Consider the following 12,798-nt stretch of genomic DNA (forward strand, 5'->3'; position numbering starts at 1 on the left):
CGCACTACTACTACTTTCTAAATCTGTATCTGTATTACGCCATGATTACACCACCACAGCACGTTTTCTGTTCATTTTTTTCAATTTGTGTTAGTCACGTGATTGAACACAGCCCACCGCGTCATATCATCCGCCTTCAACACGCCTCTTGTTTTTGTTGTTGTCGTTCTGTGATCACGTGATCTATATTTACAAAGAATTCATGTTGCAATGCGTTTATCGGCAATTCAGTGGTAGTTCCTCTTTGCCGCGTGCTTACGGTGCTTGTCCTTAATTCGGAATTACTCAGTGTAATGACAGCAGAAATAGTTTAACCAGGAAATAGCTAAGACAGAACAACCTCATGAGATATGAGTCAGTGTGCATTGCCATATCAGATATTCGTTGTGTTTGGTTCCGTGAATGAGAAGTCGTTGTTGTACGAGCGCGCTCTCGCTCACCAGACAGATTATATCAAACGTTGCGCGTTACTTTAGTTTCTATAGACGGTGTTTTTAAATCGTTTTTAAATTACTTTTGTTCTGAATCAGCTTATATACCTAATAAGTATGTTCATAATACGCCCATAGTACAAGATGCCTACGAAACGTAACCGGAAGGATTCCGAATCGTCGAACTGTAGCTTCAGTGGGAATTTAGAGAACAATGCAAGTACGCCAGAGTCGCCAAATGCAGATGGTAAGATACGTCAGCTGACTCTATGGGACTAGGAATAGAGATGATGTACTTCCTTTTTAGAGAGACTTGATGGTGATAAAGGGGATGAATGTGCCTGGCTCAGGCCATGTTGTACACCAAATGGATGTATAGTGACTGGGGGTGAAGTCAACCTTACAAAGCCAGACGAAGTAAGATGTAATAAAATGGTCTGTTAGAGGCTGTAGCGATAATATGGAATGTAGCGATAATATGGAATATTATCGTGAGTGGTTGTAATTTATGTGACTTAGTGACAAATGTGAATTTTCAACATATTTTGATGATCTTACAAATTGACATTTCCGACTGATGTTATCGAATGTTCAATCCAAAATTTAAGTGTGTATTATTATGAAATAAATGTAAAGTCGTACTCAGTGTTAAATCATCTTATAATCTGATAATAATCATAGTAATCTGTTCTATTATTTTCATCGGCTCAACACTCACGATGTAGCCAACACTGGGATGTAATTAACAGGTAGTAGGCTGTCACAACCATGTGCGCTCCAAGGCTCCATCGATTTAACATCTTCCTTGGCCCACTGGTACAGTATTAACGCCCGCCCCTAACTCTGTCACTGAAGAAGTTTTTGGTCACGATATTTCATTTTGGCGCTTCCGCGATCTTGGTAGGTCTTCGATGTGTCTTTGAAAATTTAGGCCACGTAGGCTAATTAATGATGATGCATCTTCAAGTGGGCCCATTGTTGTTAATCACTTTGTTGCAAGTTGTTGTTTCTTGACGCTCCATCAGGAATGTTGGTATAGTCAGAATATATTGCAATAGCCCAAATCTACCAGCTCAAAATTCTTTCGTGAGGCGCCCACAATTCCAAATGCCATTCCAAATTAGCAGGCTATTTCTTTCTGGGGCGCATAATTTTCACCAGTGTACACTGTATACAGTGTACAACAAGGAGTGGGCCTACATTTGATTAATCAGGATCTAGATGTCTATATGGTACCGCAATCATGTAGTGGTTTGTTGTGATAAAATGTACGCATTTCACCACTCAATATACTTCATATGTTCTATTCAGGGTCAGTATATTATACCACCACCCACTTCATGATGTGTATATTATTTATGTGTTACACTTGTGCAAGATGTCTTACAGTTTGTAGTATGAACTTCACAGATGTTGCGTGGGAACTGTGTGAGTCGAAGACCGTGAATCGGAAGCGATTATTTTTCTAGTATTAACATGTGTCAAATGAAATAACACTGCCAGCTTTTTCTGTAAATTGAAGGCCATTGCAACGATTATGTACCTGTTTGTGTATCATTTTGTTTTCGTGATCAATCTGACGACAGATTTATCAACCGATTGTTGTTTGTTCAGATTGGAAAAGTAGTCTGCAGTTATGAGAATTGTTCTGTTGGCCCGTACATGCACAAAGAATGCTTCACAAGGTGGGAAGATGGTCTTCTCACCTATCTCAGATCGCATGGTAAGTATGTTTGTAAATTATTTAAATTTTGATGATCACTGCATTCACAACAGTAGGTTAAAACCGTGGATACTGGACAGTGATGATCTTATATGGGGTAGGACTTTTTGAAATCGCTGTTGATGCCATTGAATTATGCTTCAGACTATAAACGAGACTAAAGACTTTGCTGCCAGTTCGGAGGAAGATCAGCAATTTGGATATTAGATAATGATGCAAAGATCCCATTTGAAAGCTATTTCCTTTGTCAGTGATACGAGAGCCATACTGTCCTGTGATCGTGATTATTCCGCTTTTAAATATGATGCAAATCTATTCATGAGCTTCTGTCTCTTGGTAAAATTAGGTAAGAACAAAGCAACTAATGTGTTTCCAAAACCGCTCATTTGAAAATACTGTAAAAAACAGACTCAATAGAAGACCAGAGAAAGCTTCTAAGCTGACTGAAGGAAAAAGCTTGCCTATAGTAAATTACAAAGTTGACGATTAAATATGTAGTAAAGTAGTAATATCTGCTTTGACTTAACTTTGCAACTATGCAGAATATTCATGTTTTATAGCTTAATTGTGACCTCAAATTGACAGTAAAATGGGTTGTAATGAAGATAATAATAGCTTGAAATTTTATTTGTGTTTTTTTTTCTTCTTATTGGCCGGTACAATAAAATGTTCAATGAAATTTGGCTGACACACATATATGCAAATGTTTTTCAATCACGTTATCGCTTTCGAAAAATCATGCTTTCATGGGACTGCCTCAATGCATTCGTGTTTCTTCCTGTCTTTCACAAGTCAAATTTTTGCAGGCCGCGCAAGAAGCTGGTCAGAAAAACAAAGGCGTCAAAACTTGTGGACAAAGAGAGGTTATGACCTGGCTTTTCGAGCTTGCGTTTGTAAATGTGGCCGCGGCCATCTACGCAAAGATTTGAATTGGAATCCGAAACAGATAGTACTGACAAGTATGCAATGATTGATTTTATACCTTTATACCTTCCCGTGTCCTTCTTGCGTATACGATATTGTTAAGCTGTTGCTGCGTTTTCTTTCTATAGATGACACCCCATTGAATGATGAATCTACCAAAAAAAAGAATCGAAAAAAACACAAAGACCTCCCAACTCTTGGAAACAAATATTCGGTGGCCATGGGACGAACAAAATCAAAGGCTATCCCCACAACGAGGTTAGCTATGTCATTTATGAATTACATTTAGCCAAAATATAACTCTTGTAGTTAAACTTGAATGTTTTTGTCGAATTCCTGGTACGTTGAACTGACGTGATCAATAACTTTCGCTATGCAGCCATGACTTAATAGGCCCTTCAGGCAAATTTCAATTCTACCGATAGTATACCTCATTAAATAATATTGCGAATAATGCTGCACACGTCTGTTTCCTGTAAAAAGGATATCATGTTTCCAAAGCCTGTCATTAAGCGCATACTTGCTCGGAAGCTTGTGTTTGAAATGAGTGCGTCAGAAATATTATGGTTTTAAAGACAAAAATGTTTTATACCGTTTTAAGGTTTTATTTCCACCCGTCACGAAACAGTCTCGGAATTTTAAATTTGAAGGTCCGTACCCAAGTGTCGTCCACTTAACCGCAAGTGTCGTGTACCTGCGTGATATTTTAAGACACTCGACTTTCGAAAAGTGCCGTTACTAATTGAAATCGCCCAGTACACATTCATTCTTCCAACCATTTATTGCACTCGCTGTATGCAATATCACTGCTAATTTCAGTTTGCACCGGATGATGTCACGTAACTGTGCGATAATAATTTCCCCCGGGTTTGATCTCGGACGTAGTCAGGGGATTATGTATTTTGATAGGAAATCACATATTCTAACCCTACAGCACAATGGCATGCATTAATTGCATCATACTCGACTATAGGAAGGGCTTATTTTATAAGACGCAGTCTTCGAGTGTTTTTAGTGTTGAATAATTGAAAATCTACTACGGCATGTGATTTGTATAAGAAAAATAAAGGTGATTACAACGCAGACTTTGCGTCAACGGCCACATACCAACCAAGATTATCACCGATAACTGTCACTGGCATCACTCGATCCTCATTAAATATTGATAACGTTGACCGTTACAGCGTGCGCGACGGCCGAGTGCGCACCAACTCTACGGGTTCGTCAATGTCAGTCGATCAGGGGTACAGCAGCTCGTCACCTTGCAACAGCGACACCCATGGGCCCTACCCGGGCGGGTTCTTTTCACCCCCTCAGCATCATGGTGGCCGCGCGACAAACAGCCGTCTCGCCAATCGTGTCCCAGGTTTTCATGTCGCCGGTGGCAGCAACCCTTTTTACTTTCCACACGCGGGTTTGCCTCAAATCCCGGATAACGATATCTTGGAGGATTTCTTCGACGCCGGGGCAGATTTGGCGCAGCTGAACAGCCCTAGAAGCCTGCCATTTCACGTCAGCCCGAGTGATACATCTCCTGGGTTTTTTCCAAATCCGATCGGCTCTCCCGTTTACGACGCACAGTCCCCGTCGACACCTGATTTTGGCACGCCGGACATCGCTCGGATGTTCAAAGGCATGAGTCTGGCGGGGCAGAGGCAGCCGAGGCAGCGGTGCCACTCTTGGAGCGATCCGTATGAGCCTTCCAATGGCTTGTTCAACGTGAAAGAGGAATCGTTGTCTTGGAATGGAAAGTCTGGTAGAAACGGGAAGGGTTTTTTTCACGCGTCTTCGCTTGATATGGTGCCGGAGAATTCGGCCGGTCAGCCGTTTTCGATCGGTCATTGGGGCGAGGCGTCGCCGTCGAAGCCTTCCTGGGACGGGAAGAATTGCGGGTGTGCCGAATCGGTCGATGCGGTCCAGCAGCCGTTCTTGGGGAGCTCCCCGGACATTCCGTACCCGCAAACGATGCTGTGCAGCGATATCGACTTGAAGAAGCCCAAGGTACGCGAGAGTGCGATAATTTGAGTGTTTGTCGGAGGTGGTCAAAGTAGGCAACAGAGCTTCTACCAAGTGGCAAGTTTATCTGACTTTCGTTGTTTTGACTCGAGTCAAGTCTAGTCATTTTCTTTTCACCGTCAAGTCATAGGTCAGAGTCCAGATTCGAGTCAGAGTCCAAGTCATCGTGTTCATTGTCCAGTTTCGAGTTCAAGTCAAGTTCAACGCAGTTTCACAACTCTAGTTGGGTGATATTGAATGCCTTGCATTCATATCAACCCTCAGCCAAATATGTGCCGACTCTGGAATAGCAGCGCTTTTTCAGAGTCATTTGCATTTCCATTATCTGATGTTTCCGCACAAAACAATGGCCAGACCGAGAGAAATAATAATCGATTGATGTCGTTTTCTAAGGCTGTAGTCTCTCGGAGTGTCTTCCTGCTATAGCCGATTACTGCATTTGTAACGTTAACCGAAATTTCATTGTTAATGCTCACTATTCTATATCCGCAGAAGTGCGCCTGTCGCTAATTTGGAGTGTAACTTATTTCAAGGTCATCGTCATTCCCGGGCGTGGAGCGGACAAGCAAACTTGTACGGAGATAACCATCACGCCTATGTGCAACACCACGTTTCATAAGAGATACGATTTCAGCGGATTTCAGGTACTCTATTTTCCGTCTCAAAAGTCTACCTGACTTTGAACTAGTAAAGTACCATCTTCTAATACGAATTTAAGTGTCTTCTAGGCTAGCAACCTAGATCTCATCTGTCTTTTACTGTATGTTGTTGTTAGATTGAAATGTACTCGTCGAGTTCAACAGATGCTGCTTTGGAATGTGATGTCTTTTCTCCCTACGTACCCTGTTTGTTTTCTCGCGCTTTTGCCGTTGCAGTGTATCTGCATCGTTTATGTCGGGTTGAGATGCAAATGAAAATTGAGTATGTTATATGTCTGTTTCCAGCGCGTGTTGCAAGCGAATCAAGTCAATCCATATCACATAAAGATGGAAGGGGAAGGCTATGGAAGCGATGACTTCAGGAATACTATCTTGGCCAAATTGAGCAAGGAGAAATGTTCGGAGGTACGAGAGAGTGTTTTGATTTATCCTCTTACCTTTTGTTGTGATCTGTGGGAGTCGGTGTCTCATAATTGCTCATTAAGTATTTAGTTATAATTCACCGATAAAAATTGATGTCAGATGTCATCACTGTCACCAGGATGAAAACTTTACAGAGGCTAAAGTTGCAATTATGATTTCCGAAATAATTTGAGGTGGCCATTGCTCTCTGGCCTGTCGTGCCATCCCCGTGGGCCGTATGATATGCAGTTGACCCTTGTGCACTGCCTCAAAACAACCGTCTGTGATGTTTGTCAGAGGTCAGCAGCACTGTTGAATACTTTGAGAAGTAGAAGTTGTTTGTTACTGGCCACCTATGGGTTGCAGTGCGTCAAAAACCCAGTAAAACGTCTTGTCGCCGGAATCGCGAATAGTGATAAGTAGGGCAAGATTTTGCACCTTTTTTTGCAGCTGCCGGCAGCTTCCTAAGTACTCACAGAAGTTATGTAGTATGGTGTTTTAAGCTGTTTGGAGGAATCCTATCGTGCAACTTTTTGCAACTTTACTTAATTTTTTCAGACAATTTTTTCAACTTCATCGATTTTTCATGTAAATTTTTGCAAGATTCTTTTCGATTTTTCATGCATCAACTTTTTACTGGAAATAGATGGTACTATATTTAAATAGATCTCCAACACTGAGTTTTGTTACAGTGCCTTGGATACGGATCGATTTGAGTATCTCACACCCTCATAATTTCAAGGAATACTAGGTACAAATCTACTGGGTGTTGGACTGTTGGTAGTAAGATTTGTATAGTTAGTACCATCCGATCTCGAACAAATAGTTCAGGGTGAATCCATCATCAACCCAAACTGTTAGATTCCTATGCAGAATTTGAAACTTGATTTTATGTCGCTACTTGTTCAGATCGAATGCGTAGCCTGCCGGAGGACATTGCCCATATACGACCATTTCCCGTTAGTGGATGGAACGCTGTTCTTCAGCCCACTACAAAACCCAATAGGAACAAAGGAAATTAAGGTAAGCATCGAACGCTTATAACACTGTCCTTGCAGTGGTTGTGAAATTATCCGCCCAGCCGCGTTACTTGCGTAGAAGCAGTGCTTTCACATTTCACCTAAATTTCATAATAATTATTTTTAGTTTGGCTTTTCCCTTTATCGTCGCATTCTGTTGTTATGTAGGTCTTTTACCTTGAGAGTAGGAGAAGCGACAAACAGGTCTGCCTTTGTGGAAGTAGATCTGTATAAGTATTATAAAATATCGTAAACTATAGTGAATGTAGTGCAGAGGTCTGAAACTCAAATGTGCTCGCGGGCCAATTTCCTAGTTTTGATGACGCCGCGGGCCGCAGCACCAATAATAGGGGTATTCAATGTATAATTTCCAAGTAGGCCTTATTTGATGGGACCTTGCAGACAGGCATTTCACAAACATCGTGAAAATGTAATTTACTATTGTACTATTCACGCTTGGCATGAAAAAATCATATTTTCAAATATTTGAATAAATATGTTATTGTGGCGGGCATAATTTGTTAAAATAATGAGTTATAGACATCATGCGAGAGGACGCATCATGACATCGTAAAAGCTGTCGGGTCATAATATTGCAGCTAGCGGATCTTTGACGTGCCACAATTTTATGTAGAATATTTCAAAATTTACTCTAAGATTGATCTGATATCAGAGCATTTGAGCGGCGTAGTCTAGTCCGGGTTTCTGATATTGCTGTGTTAGTAGGCTGTTACTATCTTTGCCAAAGCCAAAATGAATCAGCGTTAGATTTGCCTTCGATTATTATTGGAACAGATCAGCAACAACTTCAATATGATAATTATTGTAGCATAATAATAGCATTGTTTCTTAACCTTTTTAACGATCGTACCAGATGCGCTTTCAATAAGACTTATCGTACCCCTGTTCATTTTCAACACAACTTCTGATGGAGACTAGGCCTATATTAAAAATCAGAAATCCCAATCACATAAAATCGCGTGTTGCGCGAAGAATATTTTCCAGTTGAATAAATTGGCCCAGAAATTAATCCATAGCATACAGGCCTGATTCCACAATTGATCTCGTACCACTGATGGGGTGCTTCGTACCCCTACGGGATCTGCGGGCCCCTGCATGGTTAAGAACCCCTGGAATAGAAATGTTCAATCGCCGAAGAATCCATAAATTGGTGTTACAGCTGTGGAGCGTACCACTACCTTACTCGCCACCGATAATAACACGGATAAAGAGAACAAACAACCCCCAGGATATAACCAACTAAGCGTCACGGGGTCACAAAATGCCAATGCCACAATTTTCTGTCACAAATCACCAACGGGTCATGTTTTATCATCGTGAACTAGAAATGTGACGTAATAGCTGATTTTCTACCGCATGGTAGCTTTTAAAAGTGATGTGATAGTGAAATTGGCTGAGATTTCAGGTTTTTGTAGTAGTTTTAGGGTGAACTTCAAGTTCTGAAATCTAAAAAAGATATATGACGTTTGAATATACCGTCGAATACTTGAAATCCCAAAATGTCGTAGCAGGCCGCACAAAATGTTCTCGCGGGCCGCGTGTTTGAGACCTCTGATGTAGAGTGTCGTTATCAAGTATATGAAAATGACGATCCTGTTCAAAGATTGACATCGAACACAAGTGCGAATACCTGCGCGCTCTCTGCGTCGGATGCATAGAAGGTGTGAACAACTTGTTCTGCGTCCTCTGCGAGAAGCAATGGAAAGGGCCGTTTCACCAGCTAGGTGAGATTTTCAGTTGTGCCGTGGTCGGTGAATGTGTGTTTGGAAATCGTCTGTGTTGCAGGTTCCTTGTATATGTTTGACATTTTCGCCGCTACTCCGTGCTGCCAGAATCGGCTATGCTGCAAACAATGCGGTGAGTCGTTGTTTATGTATAGCGTAAAATTGATGCGTGCGGTATGTGTTATTGATATGGCCCATCACGAATTCCTGATTGTTCCGTGTTGGTATGACTTGAGTCTCTTTGAAAATTTGTGTGATTTTACTTTTGACAATACTTCCGAAATTACTCTTAATTTGCTACCACATGGCTACGTAACGAGCGTCTCAAGCTTAAAAATATGCCTACCATTTCAATTGCATTTCAATAACCTGTAAATAGGATAAGAACAATGTTCCCTCTGATTTTTCACGAGTCTGCGCGCACTCGCCAACTCACTGCGCGGTCCCTTGAATAACAGTGCATAACGACTAAAAACAAGTGGTCATCGCTTGTGCAGCTTAGATTTTCTATGCGCAAAGACCGTGTCAGCACCGCTCGATTGCGCACGCGCGGCAGTTTAGAGGGGACAGTGGATAATACGCCTTCTGACAACGCAGTTAACACGTGTGAAGAAATTCTATTTCCTCAAACATTTGACAGCTTTTACAACACTGCTGTATTGGCGTTTTGAAAGTACTAGGCGGTACTGAATATGCCTATGGGTGTAGGCTGAAATGTTGTCGTAATCGCTAGAAGCTTTGTTGTCATGATCTAAATCTAATAATCGCTAAGAATTTGAGTTACCAAAAGCTGTGGGGAGTTGGGATGTACTGCGTGACTCAGCCCTTGAAAAGCCTGGTTTGGTCCCATTGCGCCACCGCCATTTACGGTGAATGAATGCTGACATATTTCCAGGACACGCCATCGTGAACGTCGCTCAGGGCATGAAGTTTTTCAGCCAGTACAGCGAGAAAGTGTCTTGTCCAAGTTGCGGGACGGCGGACCACCATTTCGTCCATCCGGCTTCCACCTTCAAAGTGTTTGGACCGAAGAATTACTGACTTATTTTTCCTACTGATAACGCCTACTCGTGTCCTGCAGCATTCGCCAAATCACGCTATTTTTGAATGGATTGTCTACTATGATCATCTTGCCTAGGATATTTAGGTTGAATTTTTTAGCTTTTGCGACGTACAAACCACCAGTTCCAATAGATAAGCCTTCTTCACTTATGTTCAGAGAGGTTTTTACCTCGTCACAATGCTCCTGACATATTATCTTCAATTCAGATTGTTGTACACTTACGACCTGTGCTTAGAAGTGCCTTTATATCGGCGTATTGATCCGAACTGGTAATAGTTTGATATGCGTTTTCAAAGCATTCAACTATGGCATCTCGTGAGTTTTTGATTAGGCGTTATCTTGATCCCATAACTGCGTCCATACTGAAATAACGTCGTCCTATCGAGTTATTTTCAGTATTTATATATCATGTGATTGTGATATCACCAAAGAATGGTGATGTCAGCTCGTAGGTAAAATAATTTTACGTCCTGAAGATTCTTCTTTCGGCCATTGTTAACTTGATTTGGGTACTGCACCTACTTTGCTGCGCAATTTTCATTTCAGGGAACGACACCGAGCAAACCTGTTTCTTTTGTCGCGTTTTTGTACAGTTTTTATCACGAAACAGGGATTTTAGAGTACGACTGACACGCTGCATTTTATATCGTGTCAGATGACGATACTGCTAGTCTAATATGACCAGTAACGTACTCGGAGCTGAGTGTGAAGGATGTTTTTTTCTTCTCTTTTCCACACAGTATTTCGCTGTTCGCAGCGCACGTTTGTAATCCCTCTGTCGTCCATCCATGCTATTGGGTTTAGTATATTGTCCGATTTATTTTGACATTTTTGTGTTGCCACCTTGTCCGCTGGCAGCATCGCTATTGTAGATATGTGAATGTGAAATCTTACTGGCTTATACGGCATTTGAATTGTGGACAGCTATATGCTTTGAATAATGTCGACGATTCTGATACGATGCTTTGTACAAATTCCCGACCAATATCCATCATGTTGCATAGAACTTGTATATTCTAGTATATTTTTCCACCAAAAACATCTGGAAATGCTTTATTTTATTATTTTTACCTCACACTTGGGGGTGGTCATTAATTAGACAATTACTAAACAGCGGAAGTCCAGTCTGCTTCCACCGGCGTTTGAGATATCCCGGTTAAGTTAACCTTGACAAGATATTTGGGGACTGGATGTCGTTGTCACGCTGTTACGTTCAATCTTTGATTGGGTGTATGGTGTATATGGGAATAGCATGTGAAGTGGTAGGCAGCCGCACGATTTTGACGGCAGATACATGCCACTATTTCGTGTGATGTCACAAGGTTGAGCATTCGAACTATGGTCGGATGAGTTGACTTGGTGTTCAGTATTTCCTGCGTTTGTGTCGCAATGATCGCTTCTGGCATTTGCAATTCTTTCATTTTCCGTTCTTTTTAGGGAATATTTTCGTAATAGGCCATGCTTCTGTTGTTGTAGTTCATTACCCGATCGGGCACATTAAGTCCCTTTTCGTAAGATTAGTTTTGCAGTAAAACCATCCATTACTACATGCATCACTGCGTGATTCTGTAGCGATTTCCCGGTGAGATTGGCTAAACCAGAAGTTGTCAGGTCAGGGGTAGGCGCGAGCAACTTCATTTTTCTGGTACTGTGGCAGTTTTTTTGCAACAGTGATTTTAACGTTTATGCAATATGCATGGCCTTAGAAGGCCATGGTTCATGGCAAGCCACACAAAAGTTTAAGCTTGCCAAATGCAGCGTTTGATAAGGCTTAAACCGCCATACTTTCGCATAGATTGGAGCTTTTCCAATCTTCATTGATAAGCAGGCAATATTTCATGGGACAGGTAGAGTAATGTAAATTCATATCCAGCAGTGTCAAAAATATGTGGAGAGGCTTTTCCACCTCCCCCTTCATTCCTGTTGTGACCTGCTTTTCTACTGACTTTCATCAGGGCCAATGTCAGCATAAATGCAGTGTAAATAAACTGAACCGATTAACTCTACGTAATACCACGGACGGAACAGCACAGCCACCCAAAACGTTGGTTCTCCCTTCCCCCTAGTTTGATCCACCAAACTTATTACTACTGCTTCTGATCGACCTAACTTTACATTACTGTAGTGCAGGGGTCGGCAACCTTTTGCTAGTCGCGGGCCAAACTTCGGGTGTACAACCTTTTGGCGGGCCGGATGTTTTCTTAGTACTATATTTTACGCTCACTTCGGTATATTATCCTACATTGCTGCAATCTCAATCATACCAATCCGAAGACACATGTATTTACACTTCAACGACACAGAATAATTGTGACAATTAACGCAGCTTGCTTTGTGAAAGGTTTTCAACTTCTGGTAACAAGTCAGATGAAACAAGAATCAGACCCTATTCAAAATGGACGTCCGAAATACGTGATATTAGCTTGCTCTTCGTGGATTTCATTGTTCAAAACTATTGTTCACATGCGTACCCGTACGTGCTTCCAAAAATTGATGCAATTTCTTTTGCATTGCTGGTCAAGCTGGGATAAAGACCAATTTCAATAACGTACTCTTTGTCAAAGTCATGCAGCGATATGCTCTTTATATGAAATATGTCATTCAATTCAACTGCATCGCATTTCAGAAAGGCCCATTTGAAATTTTCAGGCAATGGTATTGGCGTCCACATTAAACAGAGTACTGAATAGTCAGAATTCATTTTGTAGAGAAGGAATGTCGGAAAAGCGGGTGAATATTCAGTAGTTAAATTTCGTATCACAGTTATAAATGTAATGTTGGTACTAGGTTTTCTCTCCACCAGTATAGGAAAGTGA

General features: G+C 41.4%; 1 protein-coding gene across 1 annotated transcript; it reads left to right on the forward strand.

The window, feature by feature from the left end:
• The first annotated feature begins 528 nt into the window (after window positions 1-528).
• Window positions 529-11,535, forward strand: LOC145452941 (headcase protein homolog). The gene is made up of 12 exons (XM_080331069.1): window positions 529-678; window positions 739-848; window positions 2,046-2,154; window positions 2,961-3,113; window positions 3,207-3,336; window positions 4,263-5,079; window positions 5,628-5,738; window positions 6,039-6,158; window positions 7,065-7,178; window positions 8,799-8,919; window positions 8,981-9,052; window positions 9,815-11,535. The coding sequence occupies exons 1-12, from the start codon at window positions 576-578 to the stop codon at window positions 9,958-9,960; spliced, it is 2,106 nt and encodes a 701-aa protein (XP_080187195.1). The 5' UTR covers window positions 529-575; the 3' UTR covers window positions 9,961-11,535.
• The last annotated feature ends 1,263 nt before the right edge of the window (window positions 11,536-12,798 follow it).

The sequence above is a fragment of the Botryllus schlosseri genome, chromosome 12 (assembly GCF_051294905.1).
Source record: "Botryllus schlosseri isolate E-star chromosome 12, Bs_hap1, whole genome shotgun sequence".
Taxonomy (NCBI): Eukaryota; Metazoa; Chordata; class Ascidiacea; order Stolidobranchia; family Styelidae; genus Botryllus; species Botryllus schlosseri.

Coding starts and splice junctions, on each gene's coding strand:
- LOC145452941 (XM_080331069.1), top strand. CDS start 576: ATGCCTACGAAACGTAACCGGAAGGATTCCGAATCGTCGAACTGTAGC. Junction 5,080..5,627: donor TCGACTTGAAGAAGCCCAAG/GTACGCGAGAGT, acceptor ACTTATTTCAAG/GTCATCGTCATTCCCGGGCG. Junction 9,053..9,814: donor GCTATGCTGCAAACAATGCG/GTGAGTCGTTGT, acceptor ACATATTTCCAG/GACACGCCATCGTGAACGTC.